The sequence below is a fragment of the Echeneis naucrates genome, chromosome 5, assembly GCF_900963305.1.
Source record: "Echeneis naucrates chromosome 5, fEcheNa1.1, whole genome shotgun sequence".
Lineage (NCBI taxonomy): Eukaryota > Metazoa > Chordata > Actinopteri > Carangiformes > Echeneidae > Echeneis > Echeneis naucrates.
Window position 1 is genome coordinate 4,371,249 of NC_042515.1, and position 27,372 is coordinate 4,398,620.

At 42.9% G+C, this 27,372-nt stretch overlaps 2 protein-coding genes across 4 annotated transcripts in view; both read left to right on the forward strand.

Annotated features, from left to right (window-relative positions):
- On the forward strand, positions 1–14,763 carry pank4 (pantothenate kinase 4 (inactive)). 3 transcript variants are annotated; one of them, XM_029501980.1, is made up of 22 exons: positions 1–125; positions 599–681; positions 932–1,140; positions 1,871–2,054; positions 2,543–2,635; positions 2,759–2,912; positions 3,791–3,972; positions 4,161–4,242; positions 4,653–4,753; positions 5,094–5,099; positions 5,781–5,936; positions 6,388–6,500; positions 6,881–6,968; positions 7,217–7,368; positions 7,936–7,991; positions 8,318–8,367; positions 8,635–8,739; positions 8,821–8,921; positions 9,058–9,126; positions 9,671–11,678; positions 11,777–11,883; positions 14,633–14,763. In XM_029501980.1, exons 1-20 carry the CDS (start codon positions 2–4, stop codon positions 9,918–9,920), a joined length of 2,358 nt encoding a protein of 785 aa, XP_029357840.1. In that variant the 5' UTR covers position 1; the 3' UTR covers positions 9,921–11,678; positions 11,777–11,883; positions 14,633–14,763. The 3 variants fall into 3 exon arrangements, with proteins under 3 accessions (XP_029357840.1, XP_029357839.1, XP_029357841.1); XM_029501979.1 differs by lacking the exon at positions 14,633–14,763 and having other exon boundaries at positions 11,777–14,458; XM_029501981.1 differs by lacking the exons at positions 5,094–5,099; positions 14,633–14,763 and having other exon boundaries at positions 11,777–14,458.
- draxina (dorsal inhibitory axon guidance protein a) overlaps positions 14,744–27,372 on the forward strand; it is a 14,903-nt gene continuing 2,274 nt past the window's right edge. The window contains exons 1-4 of the mRNA XM_029501982.1: positions 14,744–14,879; positions 21,497–22,022; positions 22,842–23,065; positions 26,884–27,004. Of these exons, the coding sequence (XP_029357842.1) occupies positions 21,521–22,022; positions 22,842–23,065; positions 26,884–27,004 (847 nt within the window). The 5' untranslated portion in view covers positions 14,744–14,879; positions 21,497–21,520. The remainder of the gene's footprint in view (positions 14,880–21,496; positions 22,023–22,841; positions 23,066–26,883; positions 27,005–27,372) is intronic.

Sequence of the window (27,372 nt, forward strand, 5' to 3'; positions counted from 1 at the left end):
CATGGCGGAATGTGGCGGAGTTGACAGCAGCACAAGTGGCCACACGATGGATAAGAGCATCACTCTTCCGCCCGACGAAATCTTCCGCAATTTGGAAAACGCAAAGCGTTTCGCCATAGACATAGGTACCCGGAAATTTGGACCTTTTTCGGACTTCCTCCGCGACTTTTCGGCTAAACTGCGTGATTATGCGTCCGCTCCGCCGCAGCCTGATACTATGACAACACACGACTTTAAGTGGAAGTAAACAAGACAGCCAGCTAAATGTTAGCCCCGTAGATTCGTCTGTAGCTTGGGTGTGTTTATCTGCTCAACAGGCTGTTTCGGAATTAATTATTTTTTTATTTTTTTATTTTTTTGGCTTCATAAAGCGGATCTGATTCAAACAACCTGCTCAACTTTGACAAGTGCAGCAGCGGTGGCGTTAGCCGCTAGCTAGTTCAGGCTAATGTTATGTGTCGTCTCTGATTTAAACAGCCAGCGAGCTGTGTGTTTAAAAGCCTTGGTGTCAGCTCTGATTCGGTTTTATCTCCTGTTTATCTTCTCCCCCACTTTGGTTTCCTTATCGCATGATGTCAATGCTGATCTGCTTTAACAGGTGGGTCCCTAACAAAGCTTGCCTACTATTCGACTGTGCAACATAAAGTGGCCAAAGTACGATCTTTCGAGCACAACGCGAAGGTAATTATTCCAATTACTATCATTATCAGTTTTTAATGTCAGTTTGCATGCATTTTTAAACAAAATGAAGTATCTTGGTTCGTTCTGATTGCATGAGCACGGAAAAGCCTTTTACTCTTCTTAGCCTGCATTTCAGTCGATTTGAAGTTGTATCCACTGGACTCCAATAGCGAATCCATTGGCAGTCATCTGCTGTGCATGATAAAGTATTCTTCTTCTTCTCTGTGTTTCCGTCTCATCTGTACCCCAGGATGCGGACAGTGACAAGTTGTATGAAATATCGGTGCAGGAAGAGGTCACTGCACGTCTGCACTTTATCAAGTTTGAAAATGCTTACATTGAAACATGCTTGGACTTCATCAGAGACCATCTGGTCAACACGGAAACCAAAGTTATCAAAGCCACTGGTGGAGGGGCGCACAAGTTCAAAGAACTCATTGAGAGGAAACTTGGACTCAAGTGAGTCAAATATTACAGCAAACAATATATAACAGGTGTGCTGTGTTAGTTAGCCTTTTGTCTCTTAAGGTCCAGTGAAAAACTGCATATACTACATGTACCAAAAGAAGCGGAAAGGGAGACATGCTTCTGGTATACTCCGGATGACTTAGTTGATATAAACAATGGTGCTCCCTCCTTGCCGTTGCTGATCTGCTCACAAAGCAACTTCCTGCCCTCTTCCTGTGAAACGGGTCAAACCGAAGGACAGATTGGATTGTTTAGGAGAGAGCTTTTGGAGACCTTATGAAGACCATCCTGGAAAAGATTCACTGTTTACTGGCTTTCCAGTTTTAGCTGTCGCTTTGTTGGAGAACCAAGCATTTGAAAACAAAACCATTCACATAATGTTTGATTTCCTTGTCTTAATCCACGATGTATCAGCGCTGACAGCAGCATAAGTAGTTTATGCAGTTTTGAAGTTGAATTTTGCTTACCTGACTCAACTCAGGGAAGGGGATCTGAACTGTCATATTGGCTGGGTGTATTTGTTTGATGTTGAAATATTACTGTGTGGCTCTCAACACAACCACCAATGGTTGCCACCTGGTAAAATGCAAATGTCTTGTGATATTCTAAAGAGCAAATGTGCTTCATGGGCAAAATGGTTATCTTCTTTTTCTGGCTTTATTGCATGTGTGGCTGACAAAGATTCACGCTAATAGTCTCTTTGTATCTTGCATTGTGGCAGAGTGGACAAAGAGGATGAGATGACCTGTCTTATCAAGGGCTGTAACTTTGTGCTGAGGAACATTCCCCATGAGGCTTTTGTGTACGCCAAGCACGCTGACTCAGAGTTTCGCTTTCAGACGACTCATCCCGATATCTTCCCTTACCTGCTTATAAACATCGGCTCTGGTGTGTCTATAGTCAAGGTAATGAGCAAACCAGCAACTGAAGCCCTCCTACTGTTTTCAATGAGGCAATTTAAGCAGCACCATTTTCAGCAGAGTGATATTTAGTTCGATCTACATCTCAGATATATGTATTCAGCATAAGTATTTGCCAGTATGGGAAAGAAAATGTGCTGCATTCAGGCCAGGTTGCAGAGGAAATCCTAAGTTATTTTGTAAACAGTGGCATCATGAAGTTTGTGCTGCACGTTTTATTCTTTACATACTGAAAAACAGCAGCAGCTGTCAAATCTCTCAAACACTTTGCATATATCTTACAACTCGAAGAAAATATCCCCTAGCACAATAAAGGTTGGTGTCAGTTCGGCTCAGGGGTGACAGGCTTGTGACTTTATGTCCTTATCTATAGAATACAATATTTAAAAAAGCTGGCTCAGCTTCTTCCAGCCTAACATTTATAAATATTTAACAGCACATAAAGCAACATCCCTTCTCTTCTTCCTCAACAGGTTGAATCAGAGGACAAATTTGAACGAATAGGGGGAAGTTCTATAGGTGGAGGGACGTTTTGGGGTCTTGGTGCCTTGCTCACCAAAACAAAGGTATCTTAAGTAGCTTGGTCTTTGTTACATACCAGGCTGGTATATTTGCTTGAAAAACTAGCTTCTCGATGAGTTAATGTGATTCCTCAGGCATTTTGTGCTCTAACCTTTTCTCTCCTGCAGCGATTTGATGAGTTGCTACAATTGGCTTCAAAAGGGCAGCATGCAAGTGTGGACATGCTTGTTAAAGATATCTATGGAGGATCCTACGGGTCCTTGGGCTTGACTGGAGATCTTATCGCAAGCAGTTTTGGGAAGTCTGCCACTGCTGACAAAGGTGACATATGGGCATATGGACTTAATATGGCTTCCCTGTTGTGCTGTTTTCAGGTCACTGTAATAATTTCGAATTACTTAGATTCTTACATTTGCATTCGATTTATTTCATATAGTCAAATCACATTAAAGCAGTGTTCCTCCCATATTTTGAATATCAAAAACTTTTTCTATGTGGACTTGAGATGGCTACAAAAAGCAACTTGCTCATTTGCTTGCTTCAGAGGGCATCGGCTGTAGTAAAATGTATTCCAATGCTGACCCAGTTTCACAGTTAAAGGTTTAGCAACATTTCCATTGAAACTTGAACCGTTTCTTCAGTATAATCCACTTCTCCATATGCTCAGAATATTGCCAACAGTCATACTGTGAGTAAATCAACTTTGTGGCAAGTCCTACTGCCTAAATGTTTTCAGCATTGGTGCAAATCTACAGTTGAAATGAACTGACCTTTCACCAAGTTCCAATGCGGCTCTATGTGCTGCATTTATAACTGCTCAAATGAAATGAAGAGATGGCATGAATCCAAAGAAATTCAAAGCCGTTGCAGGCTTACTGACGCAAATCCTGTTGCTCTCCATCTAACAGTGATGGGAGTCAGTGTCTCTTTCAATATTATAATTTTGAGGATTGGCAAAAGAGAAGAGCATTGTCTATTCACCCCAATTAGGTGCAACTTTGGGTATACTGTGCATGCCTTGAGCAGAAGGCTCAAATGTTGCATCATTTCCAATTCCTGTAAAATGTTTTAATGACTGATATTTATAGCACTACTTAAGAATTCAGAGGTCAGTCTGTTAAAAGGGCTTGAATTTTTATGTGTGTTAATATGGATGTTTTCTCTGTATGTTTACTCATATGACACCTTTCAAACTGCAGAGTTTTCTAAAGAAGACATGGCCAAGAGTTTACTCCATATGATCAGTAATGATATAGGGCAGCTAGCCTGTCTCTATGCAAAGCTTCACAACCTGTCCAGAGTATACTTCGGAGGCTTCTTCATTCGAGGGCACCCTGTCACAATGCACACAATCACTTACAGCATTAACTTCTTCACAAAGGTAAGGCCTCTTTTTCTGAAAACTGAAAAGCCCCCAAACATGAGTCTCTGTGCCTTTCAATGGTTACATGCTTTGTTTAATGCTTTTGCAGTTTAGTTCTGGGCTTTGTTTGTTTTGAGCTGAGCTTTCACCCACAGCCCAGATTTTTTTTATATTATGACCTCCATCATTTGATTTTGTGTTTGTAGGGCGAAGTTCAGGCCTTGTTCCTGAGACATGAAGGCTATCTTGGAGCCATTGGAGCATTTCTTAAAGGAGCAGAGGAAGATAGTAAGAAAAAAAATAAACAAACAAACAAAAAAACTATGCATGCCCTCACATTCATGGGCTGACTGAAAAAATTTAGAATGAATTAAAGCTTATTATTGCATGAAGTTTTCAATATCAGGCATAAGTAAAACCCCCACAGCTGTAAAACAATTTAGTTTCAGTGTCAGTCTGTCCTTGAGATAATTTGAACAACTGCCACATCAGAACTGATTAGGTAATAATGCTGGAGGACAAAGACAGATGACAACTGCAATAAGGAAAAAAAAGAGAAAATGTAATTACAATCGCTATTTTAAAAGGTAATATTAGGTAATGAAGCAGCAAATATTTTAAAAGTTAACTTAAGTTAAAAATAAAATGTAATATATGGCATCATAAATGTGTCATAATATTGTGTTTCGCTCCTTTAGATCCAAACCAGTACAGTTGGGGTGAGAACTACGCTGGAAGCTCAGGCCTGATGAGTGTTTCTCCTGATATGAACCCCATGCAGCGTGCTCGTAGTGGAACGGTGAGTCTGCACAGGAAGCAAAGAGTGATCAGATATGTATATCTGAAGCTGTGCCCCACACAACAATCTGCCACTTTGAAAAAACTCTTGGCCTACTTTCATTCGGAAGGTTCATTTCTTTTTATTCCTCGAATCAATAACATTTCTGAAATATTTAAATTTGATCTTAATTTCAGTTCATTTTAATCAATTTTTTATTTCCAATATGGAAATACCACCACCATTGTCCACCTTCAAGCATCACGCAAAGACATTGCTCACATCAGTCTTTGCAATATGATAATATCTCTTTTCATTTCCTCTCCACACAATCCTCTGTCCACCAAACTCTGTCCTTCAGTTTCCCGTAAGTACCTCCGCCTGCTCACGTGTGTGCACTGGTTTGATGGCACATTGCTCCTGCTTTTGGTGCCTTCTCTCGCTGCAAATACTCAACTGAAGTCACTCAAGTGTTCACTTGTGCAAGAACAAGAGAGGCCTGATACTGGGGATCCTACTGCTACTACATCGCATATTATACCATTTTGGTTCAACCTTTGATATGAAGATTAGAAAGGGGTGTGTTTGTTACGCACAGAGCCAATAACAGTCTGCACTTTGCTTTTGGACTTCTTGTTATGATACTTTGAGCATGCAGGGCCTATGTAAAACACCAGGAGCTGTTGACTACCAACTCACCTCTATTAAATCCTTGCTTTCCTCTTAAGCTCACTTCAGCTAGTGTTTGTCAGTGCGAACAGGCAAAGGAGGATAAAGAGCTGCAAATAAAACATTAGCTCGTCTTCAATGTAGCACCACTTTAGAAACCTATAGATGCAATATTACCTTTAAACACACCTGACGTTCTGCGCTAATGACTCCACTGACTCCTAAGATATCCTGCTAGGACCTTCCCTACTGTTTATTCTTGTTGCATCTTAAGCTTTTTCTTGTCTGAAAAAGGAAAAATTACAGAAGAAGATGAGGCACTGATCTGTTAGAGGATGAAACAGACAGTGCATATCCTGTTTCTTATTATTATCTCTAGTTTGACATGTTGGAGATGGACCGGCTGGAGAGGCAGTTGGTGAATCTGCCTCTGCTGCAGGACCCTTCCTCTTACATCCCCGACACTGTGGACCTCACAGAGGATGCCCTGGCTCGCGAATACTGGCTCTACTGCTTCGAGGAGGCTCTTGACGGGGTAGGTTGGCTGTTTTTTGGAGGGGGGGGGGGGGGGGGGGCGTGGTTCTGAATCAAAAACCGTGGTCTAAAATTAAGAAGTTCCTTGCAGAAAATAAAGGTTACCTAGATGGTGGAGCAGATTTGAGCGGTGAACCAAAGCCAAAATTTTAATCGCTGCCTCTTATTCTGAATTGTGTCATTTAAAACAATTTACAAATTATGGAAGAAATACAAGCTTATAGCATTTCTTGTTGACGTCTTGGACTATTTGCATTAGAAGTCATAGTACAATACATGACATGTGACAAACATTTACTGGTCGGCTTTTCGAACGAGATTAACTGGTGTTTTTGGGGACATGATGGCTTCTGTGTCCGAGTTTGTGAACGTGGCTGATTACTGTTCTTGTTTGTTTGTCTTTTTTTTTTTTTTTTTTTTGGGGGGGGGGGGGGGGGGGGTGTTCGGAGCAGGTGGTGAAAAGAGCCGTAGCGAGCCAGCCTGACATCCCGGAGGCCAACGAACGAGCCGAGAAATTTCGTCAGAAATACAGACACAAGCTCCAGACCCTCCGCCACCAGCCATTGTAAGACCCCCCTCTGCTTCTGCTTATGTTGTCTGTCTGTTAAAACCACAACTTGCTTTTTAGAAGACTAAAACTCAAACTCCTTTCTTCATCGTCTGCATTAGCTTCACGTCTTCATACCTGCCTTAACTGCCCACGTGCTTTGTGAAGTCTTGAAGTAAATTCTGTCGTGTTTCAGTTTTTAGCAGTGGGACACAGCGTGTAAGTGTGTATCAGTTGTATGAACTGTGCCGATGACTTAGAAGAACACACAATATAACAACTGTCGGTATAAATAAAACATGACAAAAGGTGACAGGTTCTATGCATCTGTTGCCCAAGCCCCGTTGTGTGCCTGTGTTTCTCTCTGGCTAATGTAGAGTGCTTCTCTTCTCACCTAGTGCTTATGGATCCCTCACTGTCAGAAGTCTTTTAGACACAAGGGAACACTGTTTAAACGAATTCAACTTTCCTGATCCCTACTCTAAGGTCTGATTGAAATCTATCAACCATTTTTTGTCTTCTTGTTGCATTCTGTTGTGTTACACAGGTGGTTTGGTGCCTCACTGAATCTGTGTTCTTGTTTTCATACCGTGTCCTGCTTTTCAACACTTTCACGTGATACTTTAAGGCAATAGAGTCTTTCAAAAGCCTTTAGCCTAATTTTTAAGTTGCTTTTTTAACATTTAACACCACATATGAATTGTAAACTGTATCACGTTTCTATTGTGTTGCAGATCAAACAGAGGGAGAATGATGTTGCTCTTAAGTACTACCAGAAGGCAGTGAAGTCCATGGAGGAGTTGAGCTGGGAGCAGAGACAGTTTGCCCTGGTCAGGGGCGTCCTGGCTGGGAATGTCTTTGATTGGGGAGCCAAAGCCGTGTCAGAGTGAGTAGAGTTAACACCTCTCGCGTGTGCTGAGCAGACAGGCTGATTGTTAACAGTGAGTGAGGCTCTGGCTATGTATCTTGCAGCTTCGAACAAGGAATTTCCATTGATGTGGCTGCGTCTGTGGCAATGCTACGTTGTTTTGATAAGTTAAACTACTCTGATTTTGCTAAGCCCAAGTGTGCAGACTGAATACGAACAGAATAGAAAAAGTAAAAGTAAAAGTTGCTAATTATGGATCCAAACAATCAATGAAAGTGCATTCAATGAATGTCCTAAAGGTGCTTCTTTCTTTGCCAGTGACTGCAAAATGGTTACCGTTACCCAGTTATTGTGGGAATGCATCTTGTTGATCAAATGCTTTACTGTGGGAAGATACAATTACAGCAGCTTTCAGAACAGACAGCACCTCTTCATATTTACAGGCCAAGCTGCAGGGACTGATGAAGCCTAAAATTTAAGCCTCAACCTAAAATTTCACAGCTGCAAGTTTCTTTGCTTTGCACATATCTGCCTTGTGTTTGCATTGATTGTACTTTTGTATATTTTGCCTCGTCTGTAATGCAGTGTCCTGGAGTCTGATCCTGAGTTTGGCTTTGAAGAGGCTAAACGACAGTTGGAAGGTATCAGAATGTGTCCTGTGAACACTGTGTCTGCACAGGATTCGTAGTATGAGCAGTGTTTTAGCCAAGCTGCTCCCCTCAATGCTCAGTGTGGTTCTTCACACAAGGCATTCAGGCACTGGCCTGAGTTGAGGTTAAATCAAACTGTTCTTTGGGATGCATTGGAATATTCATCTGATATGCTTCCTGTGTAGACACGCCATTAACCTATGACATCAGATCTGCCTCAGTTCTTTCACACTTTTTAATGCTTTTTTCTTCTCTCAAATAACCACAAAAACGATGTTGGTACTGAGCCTGATATTGTTTTTCTTTTCCCATCCCAGAGCGGCCTTGGCTAGTTGATTCCTATGACCAGTGGCTGGAGAGGATGAGGGTCTGAATGTTTTTCTGTGTTTTCGTTTCAAAACCACAGAATGCTGCTTTTTAAAGGGGGATTAGAGGGTTTTATTAACAGTATAATGAGTGCACACACACACACACATACACTGTATTTAAAACAAATGACACTGGAATCAAACACAAAACATAGATAACATCTAAATGGAGCTTGTTAGTAATGCCTCACATGCCTATAATTGTGTTAATGTCTGCTCTTGACAATTTGTGTTTGAAAACAATCCATCCTGGTTTTCTCTTGCAGGGTCCTCCTCACAAGTGTGCCTTGTTTTTCGTAGATAATAGTGGAGTAGACATCATTCTAGGGGTGATGCCTTTTGTCAGAGAGCTTCTCTCTCGAGGAACAGAGGTAAGGATCTGCTAAAATGGCATTTAAAACGTATTGTATGTGCTTCTATTCATTTCAACTCCATTATCCATCTACCTGCAGGTTGTGCTGGCCAGCAATTCTGGTCCAGCTTTGAATGACGTAACAAACGGCGAACTGCAGATATTGACTGAAAGAATCGCTGCAATGGATCCAGTGATTCAGTGAGTATTGATGAAGAAAAAGTTTTGAAAATACAAACACATAAAGAACCAGCCGTCAGATCAAGTGAAACGCACCTAAAAACACTTTTTGAAAGAGTTGAAGATCTTCACTGAAGTGCGATCTGTTGTTGTGCAGAGCTGGTTTGAGGGAGGACAGGCTGACGTTGGTCCAGAGTGGATCCAGTTCTCCCTGCCTGGATCTGAGGTTGGTTATTTGACGTTTTCATTCTCTGGAGGAAACTTAAAGAGATGGACTGATCTTAGTTCGGCTTGGCTTTAGAGGCTGAGGACAAGTGGGCATGGAGTTTGAAAGACAAAATCCCTCTGAGATGGATTTTGTACATTTTCTGATAAAAGGGACTAAAAGCCTGGATATTTCCAGCCCTGACCATTTGTTTATCGCATTTGTTGAAACCTCCCAAAGCTCTGCAAGAGTATCACTGAATTACTGTAAATAGCTGACGTGTAGGACTGGAGAAGTTGCAGCATTGTTGCAATCCTGCATTATATAACACCTACAACACAGTTGAGTCAATTCACATTTCTAGCACTTTTTGGCCCGTCTTCCTTTAAAATTAAATTAAATTAAATGCATATATAAACTGATCCAGGGTACAAATCAATGTTATAATACAAGATTGTCATGTTTTGTTTTGTTTTTTTTTTTCATTGAAAATTAAACCTCAACACAGTCAGAAGGTGAGCATCTGTTGAAGGATTTGTGTGCGTGTTGTGGTTTTCTTCCTCAGCCGTTTAGACAAAGTGCTGGCGATGGTGGTGCGAGAGCGGCAAACCGACCTGGTGATCATCGAGGGAATGGGCCGAGCCATTCACACCAACTACTACGCCATGCTCAGCTGCGAGAGCCTCAAGATGGCCGTTATCAAGAACTCGTGGCTCGCTGACCGGCTGGGGGGGAAGCTATTCAGCGTGGTCTTCAAGTACGAGGTGCCGGCTGGTAAACCCAGCCAGGACTCTGCAGCACTGACGCCCTCGTGAGCGAAGTGGCGCTTATGTGTCAGCTGCACGGGGAAGGGGGTGGGGGTTAGCTGGAGCTATGAATGTAAGGATGGCGATTGATTACTGCCACTGTGTGAGTGATTGATAAATGTAAAGCTGATTGTAACATTGTGGCAGGTTTTTTTTTTAAAGTTATCATTTACAGGGACATTTTACATTTTATTTTAAAACACTATTGATTTCAGTACAAGTTTTGCAAAGAGAATTATCATTGCCTTCTTGCAAATCTCTGTCCGTTATCCTGTACAATCACTTGGTTTGCTCTCATTCCTCCCCACTGATCTCATTCAGCACCTGCCGTTTGATGTTCATCACCTGCTGGGTTCAGTAATGTGTACCTGCTCTAACGACAGATGAGACGTGCAGGAAAATGAATCAGAAGCAAACGTTTATTTTAAAGAAAATCTGCGTCAGTCACCAAAATGCTGCCAACACATGACGCCGTGGACCCATATGGACTTGAGTTTCCTTGGTGTGTGTGGGTGTTTGTGTGTTCGACATCTGCAGCTTTCAGTGGCAACCCATTTTAGAAAAAGTGCATTTGACGTGCCTTGAGGTTGACGTGAGGAAAGCATTGTTCACTGGAACTGCTTTGCAGACAAAGCTACACAAATACCTGCTTTTGTTTTCCAGCAGTGTTGCACCTTCAACTAAGAAAAAGGCATACATTTCCTGTTTTCCATGACTGCACTGACAAAATTGACTTTATGAATTAAACCATTGTCACTGTCACTTGTGTAGCTGTTGAAGTGGCATCAGGGAGGTTCTGTTTTTTTATTTTTACTTTTTAATTTTTTTCCATCAGTGGGCGAAGCTGCACTTTATCACGGAGACATTTGAAGACTTTTGGTCGCGCTCCTCCACAAGATGGCACTGCTCTACTGTGCTGTGCATCTGCTCAAATCTTTTGCAAGGTGCTTGGTGTCAAAATTAACACTGCATATATTTCAGGTGAAATATCCTTATGTCACATGGAAGTTACTGCCACTGAGCTGGGTGTGGCTTCAGTTCCTGTGTTCACTGTAATTAACATGGACAAATCCACTCTGTGATCCACCCAATCAAAAAAATGCAACTGTTTGAAGGCAATAATACTGCAGAACCTCGTTATAACAAGCGTTGAACACTGTGGTCGTGAAGTGGCTGACTGTATTGGTGACTTCATCTTAAATATCTGACGTTAAGGCGGGATCAGATCCGCCCTGCCTTGGTCTGAAAATATTTCCCAAAGTTACAGTAGTTTGACATGTGGACTGAAATTACAGTATTGTATGTGTTGTACATATGTGATATACAAGTGTGTATACATATATATACATATAAATGTATATGTGTATATATATTTCATTTGCATCACTTCAGTTTGACACACCAAGCACAATTTTGTGTATTATTCTCCTGACAATCAATTTAAATTAAACGCTTTAAACCTTTTATTTTATTCTTCTTTTCTATGTGTGTGTGTGTGTGTGTGTGTTGAGTTTGCAGCTGTGTGGAGAAATATGGAGAGTTGAGGGTTGCCCTATATTGAAAAGCTGAACCTGCCCCCGGCGGTATAAAAGCTCGACACCCTGGAATGTGGTGGTTGATGTCTGCTGGGGAGCTGCGCGCTGATAATGCATGAAGAGGCCCAGCAGGGGGTCCTCCTGCTTTTCCTCGCTCATCGCTCCGTCTGCCAAAACACACTCGCCAGGCTCTGCAAGACGCCCCCGAGGATTTTGTGACATCCACATGAAGGTCTGCTCTATTGTAGCTACACTTTTGTTTATCTGTTTTTCTCTCCTTCCTTCTTCTGTAATATCTGGCATGGAAAGGAAACATATCTCTGTTTCCAGGATCAGTGCAGGCATTGATGGATTGAGGGACAGGTCGTCCTGAGGAACAGGCATGTAAAAGGCCCATCACCTTTTTAAAATAAGAGCATGAAACAGGACACAGACGGGTGAGTCCAACCTTCTCAGATGCAGCTATTGGTTTCCAAAACTGATCCTCAAACTTCTGTGTTTGGGTGAAGATGAGAGAGAATCTGCCCAAATGAGTTATAGCTCCAGTGCACACAAAGACACACAATGCCACAGCACAAAAGACAAAAATATAACAGGAAATCAACAAATAAATGCTGACTGTATGTTGTCTTGCATCAGATATAGTCTGAAATGTCTAATTTGACTGTATTTAAATATAATTGTTAGAACTTTCCATTTACAGACGAGGCTCATAACACAGTGATGCCAGAGGGCCTGAGAAAACAGTGCAGCTTTGACTGGCACTGTTTGCACAGCCACCAATTACTGTAGTTACAGTAAACAGCAATGTTCAAAGGCAGTTTTTCCCCTCAGCTTTGATTTCAACACATAGAAGCTGAACCTTTTGTGGCATCTGGGGAACAATAAACACCAATTTGATTGATCGTGTGACCTGAAACATACAATCTGCTCATTTGTGTATTCCACACATACATATTGTGTGTTATGATTTTCCTTAGATGCATCGAGATAGAGAGAACTTGTTCTGCCATTTTAATAACTTTTTCATCACAGATCTGAGATAAAACGCTAAACTAGTCTGAAAATATTCATCTGTCGTCTGGTTTTCATTTCGGTGTCAGTTACAGCTTCTCGACATAGTGTTTGTGATGTGTTGGTCTCACTTTTGGTCAAATTTGTGTTCCCGAACTTGGAGAGTCAGAAACTGCATATTTCAATTATTTCATCCATTTATGTGTTTTGATTTATGGAACTGTTTTAGTGCACGCTTTATCTCAGCACATTGTTTTAGAGGGCTGGCTCAGGTTAGTGGCAGGTTGGTCCTTCGTCTGTCTGAGGTGGCAGTGAAGGTAAAAAGTGCACATAACTCTTACGTACAAATTCATTTTTTCTTTAATCTATTGTCGCAAACTCCACCATCTCTGCATTTCAAATGCAGCGTGTGTTCTGCAGAATCCAGACCCGTGGTAAAACATTTATTAAAAGAGTCGGTCTCCTGTCTCACAGGAACCGCAGGGGTCCCATTCAAATGACATTTTGTCATTGACAGAGCTGTTGAGATCTTGCTCACATGTGCCTGTAATATCTGCAAATCTCACCTTGAAGCTTTCATACATTCATTCATCTTCTAGCTCACATTGGGTCGAGGGGCGGGGTCACCCTGGACAGGTCACCCCCCCTCGAGTCCATCACAGAGACACAACAACCATTCACACTCAGAGTCACCAGCGAGCCTAAACACGATGTCCTTGGACGGTGGGAGGAAACCCACGCAGGCATGGGAACCGAACCCGTGACCTTCTTGTTGTGTGGCTACAGTCCTAACCACTATGAAGGGAACAACTAAAAGAGAAAGTCAAAGGGTGTTTTTAAATCCCGAAAATACTGATTGGAGGATCAGTGTGCCAGCAGAAGTCCTGTGCCCAGTGAACAGATGATTTATACATGAATAAATAAAGGAACATGCTGCATATGTAAGCTAATAGGAATCAACACACAGAGCATGTTTTACACACATTCATGACTAGACCCTTCAAGAAGTGAGATGTTTGAGCGTTCAGTCGAATTTTCTAAAGGTATTTTGAATGTCGGTCTGTTATCTTCCTTCAGCAGACTCAAGTCCCTCTGTGCCACACTCACAATTCACTAAGTGACTTGTCAGCATTGTTTGTATTTACACCAAATGAATATGAAGCTTGTTCATTGGCTTCAATAACAAACATCTCCCTCTTGGCTTCAGCAACAAGCATTTTTTTTGTTTTGTTTTTGTTTGTTTGTTTTTTCAGGGCTGACACACAAATCAAAGCAACAGGAAAAAAATGCTAAATGTCAACCAGCTCCCTTAAGTGATTTACACACAGTCACTCTGCAAGTACACAGCATTAAATCTGTTGACGCACAACAGGCTCACACAGCAGATTTAGGATTATTTCTTTCTGGAGTCAACTGTGTTTTTGAGACTAATGAAGTAGAGACCACGAAAAATGCAGTTATAGTGTTTGACTGCAGAGGATGCAAACCAAATTGTACACATCCTTACTTAAGACATTACTGCCAGTTTCATGGATTTATCTTCCAAAACTTGGATGCAGTGTCTTATTTTCCCCCTAAACTGAATAAAAACCAGGCCAAATTTCAGATTTCTTTCAAATAGGTTTATAAGTTTCAGTTGATGCCCGACACAGACTGAAAAGTAACCTGAACTGGAACCCGTCCGCAAACTGTTGGATTCGGGCATTTGTCTGTTTTGTGAATTTGCAAATTTAACCCAGCTGGATTTCCTCTCTGGTGTGGCGGAAGCCGAGAAAATACCGAGCAGTTATAATGAATTCTATGTAAATACTGATCGGGGTTTTGCTCTCTGAAGATTTCAGAGGGGCTGAATCGTGTTTCTGTCAGGGTGTCGCTTTGTTTACCATCACATCAGAACTTCACAGTCACCCCACATGTGGTTGTAAAAACGGCAGCAGGCTGGAGGTGTAAGGTTATACTCTTTTGGCATTTGGTAAACAAAAATGATAGCAGGATGTGAGGAGTTTTTAGACATCCAGACAATCTGAGGTGCAAATCACAAGAAACGTTTCTGAGGGGGGAAGAAAAAAAAAAAAAAAAGATGGATCACCTGTGAATAATGGAAAATTGACTCTTTTAACCAATACCTCCACACTTCCTCCACTCTGTCCTTGTCTCACCTGCTGGGACAAGCCCCCACAGCCTGTCCTCCTGACGGGGACGCGGACTCGGGAGCGCGCAGTCGGAGCCGGTGACTCTCCTCCCCATAAGAGGAAGGAGACAGTCCGGATGCTCGGCACATCCCGGGCTGCTCGGAGATCGACCTACAGAGGTGCCGCTGCCGCTGCTGTCTCAGCCTGCAGCCCTGTGAGCAAACTGGCCTCCAAACCATCAACCACATAAGAGGAAAACAACAACAACAACAACAAACAAACGCGAGGTAAGGAATGCTCTTCATGATGAACTGCATCATTCCCAGTCCACCTGCTTGGTTCGGTCATCGCCGTTTGGTGGCTTTCATCCTTTTGTGAGGCGGTTTTCTGCTGTTTTCCCGCGATGCCCCAGATGAGTTTGCGGCAACTTTACGGTTATTAGTCAAAATTAAATCATAATTTCTTTCCATTTCTGAAGCCCACATCAGCACGGCGGGTGTACACTGTTCCACCTGCCCGCCCTGGTTTCCGTCTGTGCGTAAAAACGCATCAGTGTCTCATCTTAATTATAGCACAATAGTTAATAACTCTACTAACGCGAAGCCACTTGTTTGACTCTCTCACACACACACACACATACACACCGACACACACAAGGTCGAGCGAGAAGGCTGGCTGTTTGGAAACAGCGAATTAGATTTGGTGTGATACCGGAAAAACTGATTTAATCCGATAATCACTTAAACTTTTGTGCGCTCGGTTTTTCCCTCCTGTCATGCTTTACAATCAGATTAACATCAGTGAGGAATTTATTGTATCTGCAGTGAGGAGAATCAGAAACGATGGCAGCGATTATCTCTCCTTGACAGCTCATTGTTGCTCAGTGCACACTAAAGAGCAGTGTGTGTGTGTGGTGATGGTGGGGGAGGTGTGGTAAAGGTTGGGAGGTGAAGGATGAGAAAGAGAATGATTAAAGTTGGGAGTCTCAGTGTGACACCATTCAATTAAAAGTGTAGGCCTCAGAAAAAGGAGCAATATTTGAGGAGCTGCTGTTAATTAATCTGGAGTCAATCAGCAGGGAAGCATTAGACCTGATCAGACTGTGGATGGACCCCACAGAGAGTCGACCTCAGGCCTAAACAAAGCTCAGCCTCACTCTAATCTGAGCGCTGTGAAAATGAGATAAACTCAATCCTCATCGCTCAGGATCTAATCTGAAAGTGTCAAACATGGATTCAGACCATCCTGACAGAGTCTCGCCTTGTTTTTAATGTGTGATCTCCGTCTTAACAGGAGCAAATCTCTTCTGTTTCTACTGTGCCGGCTTTGATCTTCAGCCAAAAGGCTGCATTGCTCGACACCCGTCAATCCGATCTCCCCCACCGTGGTGTGAAAGTTGCCCTGAACGTCACTGCCAAGCGTGGCTGCGTCTGTTTGATCAAGACTCTTTCAACACTGGCAGGCGGTCAATGCTGCTCGCTTCCACCAAAGGATGAGAGGATGGGGGGGGGGGGGGGGACTATTGGGGGTTCATATAATGCTTCATTTGATCATCTCCAAACAGGAGCGTCTCCCCCCCGCTGACCGGTCAAACTGTTCCCATCCAGAGATGGACCCAGGTGTCTGGATTTCCCAGCCCGAGCAAAGAACAAGTTTTGTTGTTGGTTTTGTTGGTGTTTGGTTTCTTTTTTCGCGTTTTGAGGGGATTCAGCTGGTGTCCTTATCTGCCACTGAAAATGAAAGATGGAACCAGCACTTTGTTCTAATTAAGACTAAATAAATCCTCCTATTGCCTCCCTCCCTCCCTCCTGCTTTGATTGCAGCTTCTCTCCCTCCCTCTCACTTTCTTTCTCACTCTCCTCTCTTTCGCTCTCTCTCAGTATTACATCTTATTTTCTGCTCTCCTCGCATTTTCCCCTCCTCCTGCTCCCCTTTTGTCTCTCTCGTTCTCTCTCCTCTCTGTGGGACGCCTCTTGCTGTGCTTCTGGTGCTTTATGTGTCTCGCAGCATTTTTGGAGCATGCCTCTATGTAGGTGTCTGGAGGAGGTTTCCCGCTGTGAGCGTGTATTCTTGTGCGTGCACTGATTGCAATACAGAGGAAATCTCTGTGTGTGTGTGTGTGTGTTTGTGTGCAGGCCTCTGTGCACTCAAAGAGGGAGATAAAGGCCTCATTGCAGGATGTCGCTGATGTTGCCATGCATCAGTGACAATGTTCAGCTCTGGTCCCACATCTGTTGTACCTGTGACCGAATTACCAGCGAATCACTCGCCGTCTCCACGCGCCTCTCCTCCAGCTCTCTTGCTGACAGATGGACCTTCCTTATGGCTCTTGTTTTTTAACACCCCATGTTGCTTGCCTTTACCATCCAATACACACCTAAAAGCCGCAGAAAGCCTCCCCCGATCGATGTGTGGATCTCACCAATATTGTTTTGCCAAGGATTCTGGGAGACAAAGCGCTTTTATATTGCAGAAGTCAGTCATATCGGCCCCTCGAGGAAATGAAGTTTTATGGTGTTAACTGCGGCTTTGACGGAGGTGTTTATTATGCAGAGGCATTAACTAGAGCTGTAATTTGGGTGCTTGTTATTGAGCTGATATTTATGAGAATTAAGTGGCATGAATGAGGCCTGTTTTACACCAGATCAGACATGTAAAGGGAGGAATTTACACTTCAGATATTCCGCATTATTACTTTCTCTGTGCAGAAAAGCTCAACTGTGTTTGTGACACATTTATTTGTTTTTTAAACTGGTACATTTGATCATGTATTTGTTTTTCCCCCCCCCCTCATTCTTACAATTATCTGTTGTGCCTGTTTAAAGCAGACACTCAAGCTGCTGCTCAGCGAGCCACGCTGAAATGAGAGATTTATCCAGTTCCTGTGTAGCCACACACTCCCAGAGTGACCTGTGGGTCTGTCTTTGACAGCCGGCAATAAATTTTCAAATGGAGCGCGTGTTGGAGAGGCCTGATTAATCGGTGGAGGAGGACGTTCTCTCATTAATCGACAGGCGATTCTTTTTTTTTGTCCCCGATCGAAACCTTTACTCGCTGCATGTGTCCAGGAATAAGAGCACAGCCTCTGCCCGTCATGACAGCTCCGCTTCAGCAGCCTTTGTTTGCTGGATCCTTATGGCCCTGCTGGTTGCCACGAGAGATAAAACAACAGGAGCAGATGGCTCCTGGAGCTTTGGTGTCACAGCAGGTGAAGCTAAAAGATGCGCACAAACAACAGTTTTGTGGAAGGGGGTTGCCTCCTGCTTGCTCCTCCTGCGTGCTCATCAGATTGGGGTCCCCTTTCCGTTAAGTATATTTTCATAACGAGTGTGCCGCTCAAGTACGGTCTTGCTTAAGGGACTGACCGGATGATAGCAGACTGGAGAGAGGTCTCTGATCTCATCAGAGCTTAATCATCCAGCCTCCAATAGTGCCCCCTTTGCAATTTCTTGCAAGATTACCTATCGTTTCATACTTATCTCTCTCTGCTCTGATGCGTGTCTCCCTGGTGGCCGTCTCTCACTGTTTCACTGTGCCTGTGAAAGGCTCTGGCTCACACACATTGTGGTTTTCTGCGAAATGTTAACCACGATAACCAAAATATTAACTTCTCCGCTTCAGCTTCCTCAAAAAGTAAAATAGTTTTTTGTTTGTTTGTTTGTTTGTTGTTGTTTTTTTTTAGGTTTAGTCATGTTTGATTTTGCTGTACATCATTTCTCTCCTCATACTGCTGAGCTCAGAAGGTCATAACTTCAAGATCTGAGGTTACGCTGAGATATGCACTGAGATTAGTGTTTTTTTACTCAGTTATTACTTCTGTACTGTTATCTTTCCCTGATATCAGGAGCTTCCTGATTTTAAGAAAATAGTCCTGTGAGCAGGAAGACCAACACACAGACCAAATGTGATTTAAAAAAAAAAAAAAAAAAAAATCCTTTAGTTTCATTATGTTATATTGCTTTTGCTACGATAAATTATATTATTCAATCTTTTTCATACCTCTTTCTGATTTTCAAAGCATTTAATCAATATCAAGATTGAACATGCTGACATTTTTTAAACTGAGGTGATTTCACACATGCTGGTTTTCTGAATAGCTGCCAGTTCATTGTGTGCCATGATGGACTCCTTTAAAATGTAAATGTCGAAAACACGTTTGCTGTTTGTGTAGTTTGCAGAACTAGATAATTGGTTGAACTGAATGAAACCATCACCTCATATTATTCCTCTGGCTGCGTCACATCCTCCACCTCCAGCTACGACAGTAAAACTTCCCTTACGTTGACCTTTTCAGGAGAATACCTTTGTTTTTCAATATATCCAATGAAAAGATGTATTGTCTCATGTAAAGTCCTTGACAACTGGATTGGAAACACCTTTATTTTTCTATAACTGTAAATATTCATCACTAAGTAATGCTTGAGGCTCAACAGTCAAAACTCTTGAGGACTCCTGAGGTGTAATTTGTACAAAATCACATCCGTCTTCACTTGAATATTGTTAAACCCAGATTGGTGCAGTAATAAGTGACACTGCCTTTTTCTCAGATAAAATGTGTCAATAACCAAAACTTTGGGGACTTTAACGTTTTTATTCCTTCAACAAAGAAATGAAAGGCCCAACGTTTGCCTTTCATTTTTCACCAGCAGTCACTGTTCAAATGGTGGATGATATCATTTGGGAGTGAAGCTCGCCGGCTCTTGGCCGTTCGTTTGGCCTCCCACCACTCCACCGGCAGATGCTTGCCCTGCTGTGGCGTACCTACTGCACACAGCCATGTAAAACACAGCGTCTGGCAGGAGGCTGTGTTGTCCGCGGAGGTTGTTTATCACACACAAGGGACTGTGCGTTAAACCCGAAATGCCACCCAGAGTGCTCCATTATCATCCCCGTCCTGTGCTTCCTCAAAGGGCCACCTGTTAGGAGGAACATGAAAGTCTGAGAAGGAAAACAGAGCGCTGCTGCGCCGAGATACTCGGTCCTCCATCACCGCCCGCCTTCTCTTTCACATGACAGGTCTATTGAGGTCCGAGGTTTGATGAGGTTGACACACGACAACTTCTGTTGCTATGGAAGCATCACATCTTTGGAAGGATTGGTTTGGGAAGCATTGCGTTACACAGTTCGCACGATAGCGATTACTTAGAAGCAGTAAGATCAGGTTGCCTGAAAAAAAAAAAAAAAAAAAAAAATCTAAACAGTTCAGTAAGGCAAATATTTATTCCAAAAGAAGCCTCTGAATAGGGAGTGAGGCAGTGATTGTTGTGGTAATGACAGCTCATATCCTCAAACAGTCTGTCCTGAAGAACATTCACAGAAACATGGGGGGGCGAGGGGTTTTCCAGAGCTGCTTAATGACCCAGCAATCAGTTGGGTCATAAAGCATTTGCTGTAGATCGTACGAGAGGCTATAATCTTGAGAACAAAGTCGGGGAAACAATCTCCTGATGTATCGATCCTTTAGATGTATTTGTTTGGACTTCTTGACGCATAAAGCCTTCCTTAGAATATCAGCCAGCATGTTGTGCCCTCTTAAATATCGATCTGCAAACACACACCTTCTGTACATGTTTTTTTTCTACTCACATCCCTAAACACACATCAAGGACTCCCACAGACCACCCCGGCTCACAGTCAGGGATGTTTTCTTTGCTGTCTCTCAAGATCAACCTTTTTAGCCACTTCACACCAGCAGCACCTCGTGTGTCCAAACATATGGAGTGTAATCCCACCTTCCTGGTTAAACACAGACATGGACGATCCCCCACACACACACACACAACAGTCTGACAGCCTGTTTGGAGATTTCTTTGCGCTTTCCTTCTGCTGTGATAGCTCAAAATAAATATATGAATAAATGACTAAATGTGATGCATGCAAATAAAGCGACAAATAAAGTGACCGACTTTGCAGTCAGCAATCATCATGACTGTCATGTCGTTTGCTATATAAAGATGGGAATGAAAAGGGGAAGAAAATTCCGCCCCGACTTTCATTTGACTCAAAACCATCATTCTGTCCGCATTCAAACAGGATGCTAGGCCTTGAATGCAGGTCTACAGATTCATATTTCAGTTCAGTCACACCTCACAGATATGTTGACTTTACTAATGAAATGTGGGGTCGGGGGGGCCTTTGACACTTAGACAGTGATGAAGAATGAGCAGAGCGCGGAAATCACACACCAAGAAAGGCATGAAGGTACAAGAATGAAGTCATTTGAAAGAAGAAGCACCAGAGTCCGCCATTTCTTTCTCACCTCCTCAGACTCCCAGAGTCCAGATAAATGGGCCCGTTGAAGGGGCTAAGAGCGATGTAGTCTGATTGTGAAGATTGGTGATGGGAGAGTGGATGCTGGGAACGGGAGGGTATATCTACAATAGATGAGGCCTTATGTGAGGAAAAAAAATCTGTTTTAGTTGAGAGATGTCCCTTTGAGGCTTGTTAAACTAATTTACGCGACTGACATTCCCCCAGAAAAAAATCTCCTAAATTGGAGGATTTGTTTACGTGTGAGTAGTAAAAGTACCAACCTGCTGCTAATTTGTTATTTAAAGATGCTATTTGGTAATTTTACAGAATTATCAGTCCAGAAAAAATGTTCCTCGTTCAGCATCAGACAGGTGGAAACATGCTCTGAGGCCATAGTGCCGCTCAGATGGCATATTCTAACCTCTTGTTCAACGCCACCTCTCGCTTAGCCAGAAATCGGACTTGTTGTGACATGACATGATGTTTACTACAACATTAAGAATAAATATGAAAACATTTGAGGCGACAGGTTTAACAAGAAATATATATTGATTGGTTTAGTGATTTTGAAATGATTTTAATCTGGTGGATTATCAGGTCTTCTGATTATCGAACCGTCATACAACACAACACACGTCTTCTGTATTCCCAGCAGGTGGATTGTTCTGTACAGAAAATGGCTCTCTCCTGGAGTCTGCTCTTGGCGTTCCTGTTTGTCACCATGGCGCTGTCTCACACCACCGAGCCCGGAGCTCCTCACAGCAAGAGAAGACAGGCTCAGGCCTCGGCAAGTCGCAGCAACACCCTACAGCACCCTCTGCAACGTCTGCAGGGCCACGGCTACAGCAGGGACCGAGGAGACCTCGGGGGCCAAGGGGCCCGCGTCGCCAAAGGTGGAGCCGGGCTGCTCTCCCACGGACCCCTGCACCCCCTGGCCAGACCTGAGGATGATGGGATGGGCTTGGAGGGTTTGAGTCCAGTGAAACTGGAGCTGGGCCCGGGCAGGGACAGAGACAAAGTTCGAATGAGTATGAAGGGTCCCGCCCAGGCTCGGGAAAACCACCTAATGGGGACACGCAAAGGGAAAGGACACGGACAAGGGAATGGGCACGGACATGGACACCACTTTGAGCACAAGAGACAAGGGAACCGGCGTGACAAGGGACGACACGCTACAGGTGAGCTCTTGCCAACTTTGGATATATTTAAATTCCAAACAAAAATCTCCTTCCATCATTGGACAATGAACAATTAAGCAAGTTCAAGGACAAACAACCGAAATGTAAATGAGTAGAAAGCAACTGAATTCCACTTAGCTGCTTCAGTTTCAGGATCTTCATGGTCAATGTCAGGACTTACAAAGACATCTCTGTTGTACAGAGCCAATAGTCAACAATAGCACCTGCAGGACCGTGACTGGTTCAAAATGTCTCTTCTGGCTCGTTGTTTATTTTGAGATAACATTGATGGATGCAGATCAATATCAGATAAAGGTCAAATGACCCAACGAACAAAAAACAACTTTAGCATCTGTCTATGCTTTGCTAACATCAATCTAGCTGTTTACTATGCTGGACTCTGTCTGTGGTCCTCCTGGCATTAAAAGACATCTCTGTCCACAGAAAATACTGCGTTTATTTCCACGGATATCATTAATGGAGAGTTTTTTCAGAACTACTTTTTAAACTGCAGTGAAATGATGTTCACCTCCACAGAAATGGGGATAATATAAAAGCTGGACAGATAAAAACAAAACCTGGGATTGAAAATTAATTCCTGATCTTGAGAGCAGCATCTGATAAAACAATCCCGTCACAAAGTCCATTTGTCATTTGTCAGCAGATGGAGTTTGTCCAAGAGCTGGTTTGTTGCCCACGTTGAACTTCAAACATCAAAGATCGTGTAGTACAATAAAAAGCTGCAGAAGAGCAACTGAAGGGACCTCATGTATGACAGGATCCACGTTGGTGACAATGTTTTCTCTTCTCTCCATCCAGTTTTATTTCCAGAGCCCGACTTGAGATCAGGGTTGAAGGACAGAGATCTGTTCGAAGACCCTCCCTCCTCCTCTTCCTCTGCTGCCTCCCCCTCCATCAGTGTGACCCCGGCCGCTGATACCCCCTCCCCCATCGCCACCGCCTTCGGCTCAGGCTCCTCCATGGTTACCACGGCGATGAACGAGCATCCCCCAACGCTGCCCCCGGCCTCCACCAAACCCCAGGTAACCCCGGCAAAGCCCAAGCGCTTATTAAAAGCTGTGTCTGTTGTGCCGGTTTCAGTCTGCGTGTGTGTGTGTGTGGGGGTGGGGGGGGGGCTAAAAGTGAAAATGGGCCCCATTACTGCCGTTAAGGGGCCGCAAACCTCACAGCTCATCTTCGGAAAATGACACTCTCGCTACAGCACGGACCTGAAAGTGCTGCTGGTGAAAAATATCCTCCGACAGGCCAAACTCACTGGCTCTTGGTCAACGTGCGGTTGATAGATATGATGCCGTTCTGCAGCGTGAAACGACACCTCTGGGATTAAAATCACACAGTTCAGCGGCAACTACTTTCCTTTTCCTTTATTAGAGGGCACGTCAGGACAAAATGTATGTGACTATGGAGAGGCTTTTTTTTTTTTTTTTTTTTGTCTCAGACTCTGGGCACGTGTTATGAGAAATCTGCAGGAGTGCGTGGGGCCCCACTAACCACCTGCCATACTCACCCAGCAGGATGGTTCAGCAGTATGTCAAAGCAGCGTTTATAAGCACAGGAAAAAAAAAATTTTCTTGTCCCTCTTTCAATCTTGGAACTGACACAAATGAAGCTTTTTAAGAAAAAGTGGCACCTAATGCCAGTTAATAATCAAGATGGTAAAAATCTGCCATGTTCACATGATGGCTGACTGTGTTTGATTTAAAAAAAAAAAAAAAAAACACTATTCAAGACGAGACATTTAAAGGTGCCACATATAAGTTCATGTTAACATTTAGCTGCTTACTTATCAGTCTGGAGGCAATGTTTCGAAGTTCAGCAACTAACTGTAGATGATTATAGCAATTGCAAATCTTATTTTCTTCCCATTTCTGAAGTTTTCATGCGAACCAGCTAGCCCTGACTCAGCCTCTCTCATAAAATTACTTTGTGAAAGCGAGTCACTCCGGTCTGCCCTGTGTTCTAACCTTTTGTAAACATAGCAATGGCAGCATCTCTTGGCAAGCGACTGTTACCAGCAGCGCCATCTGCCCCCCCCAGCAAGATTACACTTTTAACCTTTTGGGAAATGGCATCGACTAAGAAGTATGAGACTAAAAACTGCTGAGTGTTTGTGTGAAGAACGATGGCATTTCTTTTTGTAAACCAAAAGGATTCTTCTGTTCTTCCTGTGAACTCCCATGCAGTGATGGGCTGAGGAAAAATACGCCCACCTTTACCGTTAAAATGAAGTTTGGTTATTTGTATTAAGCTCTTTCTAGACATTGAACCACCTGGACGATTGTGATGAACCCTCACAGCTATAGCCTGCAAAGCTGTTTTTCCAAGTAAAATAATCCATAACTCAAATTCAGCTCAGCAAGTCTCGTTGGATTTACTCCTTACTCCTGCTTTTTGGGGTTCTGCCAAGTCAGTTTTATTTGTATAGCCCAACATCCAACAGCACAAATTTTCCTCAAGGGGGGCTGTACGATCGGTGCACCAGACTGAGACCCCTCTGAGACCCCATCATCATCTGACTTACAGTCCTTCACCCTCCTCCAGGATCATCCCTCCATCATTCCTTTTTCTTATCCTGCCTACCTGCTGGGGCTGGGGTCAGTCCCAGCTGACACTGGGTGAGAGGCCGGGGTTCAGCCTGGATTGGTTGCCAGTCTGTCGACAACAATTCATTCTCACCCTCTTGCCTACGTGCATCGATGCAGAGTCACTGATCAGCCTAAAGATGCAGACTGTGGGAGGAAGCCGAGGTAGCTGGAGGGGAACCCGTGCAGGCCCAGGGAGAACCCGCCAACTCCACAAAGAGGCCGTCACATGATCATCCACTTTAACTGATTAGAGTAGCGGCAGCAATCATCAAATCCTCCAATTTAAATTATATTTAAAGGGGGTGCTTTGTTTCCAAGCGTTTCTGATGTGCTGTCCTCAGCAGATTGGCATCATGTTTCAGTGTCTAAAAAAATGTCCTTACTGTTACAAAAACTGTTGATGTGTTCCGCCATAATAAACCACAAACGTCAGCCCGTTCAGGTTATCTTACTGGTGAGGACAGCCTCAAAAACTGTCAATTCTACTGTTCAGAAAAATCAGTAAGACAAGTTGGACCCCAATGGAAATATCACGCGTCATTAATAAACAAATAAAAATTTGGTGCAGGACAAACTAACGGGATAAAAGGGAACAGGTGAAACTAATTGGTTGGGGTTCACCTGGCATCTGTTTTCAGGACGTGTGATAATGTGAATGTCTTTAATGTGGAAACAGTCAAATATTATTGGATGGAAGAAAAAGAAATGAACCAAGGGGGGGGGTCAGTGGCAGTAGCACGAGCTCACGGCAAGGCTTCTTAATTAATGTTCGATCTTCTGTTGATATTTTAATGAGTAGCTGTGCAGACGGAGGTAACCCCCCTGCAATTAATCTCATTGATATTTCCATATAGGTTTATTTCCTCGGGGTAAAGGGAAACAAGTATGGATCTGTTGAATGGAAGAGCTTTTTTTTTTTTTTTTTTTTTTTTTTTGATGGATGAAGTGTTCCTCATGAGAAATATCAAATGCGTGCTGACTTAATTATCTCGTGTAACATTTCAATTTAGTTTCCTCTGTTTGAGGAAAATAATAGAAGTAATCTTTTAGGGCTTTTTATTGCTGGAAGTTACGGCCGAGCTATTTACTAAGGAGTTTAATTTTACGGCCAAATCATAAAATACTCATCTGAATGACAATATTTCACAGAGGCGAATATTTGAATTTATGGCACTTGGACCTGTGTTTGAATTTACGGATCGGCCCTGAGGTATCAACATTCTGGTTTTGGCTTTTCAGGAAGCAAACAGAAATTCAGACAGTGCATCATCATGAAAATGTGCCGCTGCTCAGAGGACATATTAAAACCTCTTCCTGTAAACACAATAACGGCTCCCAACAAGAAACAGTGCACAAATTGCCTCTTTAACGGTGACTGATGAAATTAACACTTTTTTTCTTTTTTTTTTAAGTTGCCTCTCCTAACAACAATGCATGTGACACCCTGACTTGACTTTTAATTTTCAAATATATAAATATCTTTCTCAACTGAAATCACACATACAGTGCAGAAATGATTTGTTCACTCCTACATCAGTTTCCGGTTGTTATCACTGTCCAGAAATAAAGCAGGAGGTTGTGTGTAATCGGCTGTATGTCTGCATTTATACTCTATGCTTGGAATTGTGTTAACATTTATATATATGTATATATTAGTATTCCAGGCTGCAGGTAGACATGTTCTCTGTTATGGATGCTTATCGATTGGATTTTAAAGCTCTTGTGCCATCTCTGTTTCCTCCATGAGGGTGTTTTATGAATCAGTGGCAGATTACTGCTGCTCATCACAGCACACACGTGCTCCAAAACACCCTGAATGTTTCACTTCACTGAGGAGAGAGTGAAGTAACCAGACTACAGTCACCATCTTCTCTTTAATTGAAGTAGGACTTTCACTTGAGGAGAACAAGATGATCTCTCCAATATATTCTGCACAGCCGCTCACAGCCTGGATAGTATTAAATTTGGGATTAGTTTTTAATACATGTCTTCATATTCTGCTCAGAGTTGTTGTTTTTTTTAAATACATAGATATAGAAGAATTAATAAATGTTACAATACCAACAGAATTTGGACAGCAAGCTGAAAATAAATGAAGATGGGATTAGGTGTTTACATATCTGCACATCAGCGTGTTTGAGCTGCACTGGGTGGATTACTTATCCAGATCATGAATTAAGCTGGTGTGCAAATGTTCCAACTGAAATGCGATTCAGCTCCAGTTCTGATGTTATTGAATGGTTTCCCTCCTACAGAGGTCTGGCCAAGGAGAAGGACAAGGCGAGGTGATGCCAACGCTGGACATGGCGCTCTTTGACTGGACGGACTACGAGGATATGAAACCTGTGGATACCTGGCCGCCCTCCAAGAGGAGAGGTGAATTATTGAACATGGGAATCAGAGATTTGGTGGAAATAATTCATATCAGTACATGTTTGTAGCCGTAGATTCACAGATAAGCCTTATGCTCTTGTCAGGACTGTGTCCGCAGAGAAGAGCCCCAGGGCTTGAATCCAGAACCTGCACCTCTGTTTAAATCAAAGATTCATTGAAACACAGAAGACTCTCCGGCTCTAAGAAGCTGGATGTGAAACGGTGCATGGAACAAAATCTTCAGTGTCACAGCAATGGCACCGCTAGCATGCTGATGTTTAGCAGGAATATCTGATGAGTTAGGACCGTCACTCTAAAAATAATAATAATCATAATAACACAGCCGGGGTTAATGTGAGTAAAAACAACAC

Bases quoted from the DNA above. Each gene is read 5' to 3' on its own strand.
- pank4 (XM_029501980.1), top strand. From the start codon at position 2: ATGGCGGAATGTGGCGGAGTTGACAGCAGCACAAGTGGCCACACGATG. The intron at 2,913-3,790 runs GTGACATATGGG...TTCAAACTGCAG, and splicing joins GTCTGCCACTGCTGACAAAG to AGTTTTCTAAAGAAGACATG. The intron at 4,243-4,652 runs GTAAGAAAAAAA...TCGCTCCTTTAG, and splicing joins TAAAGGAGCAGAGGAAGATA to ATCCAAACCAGTACAGTTGG.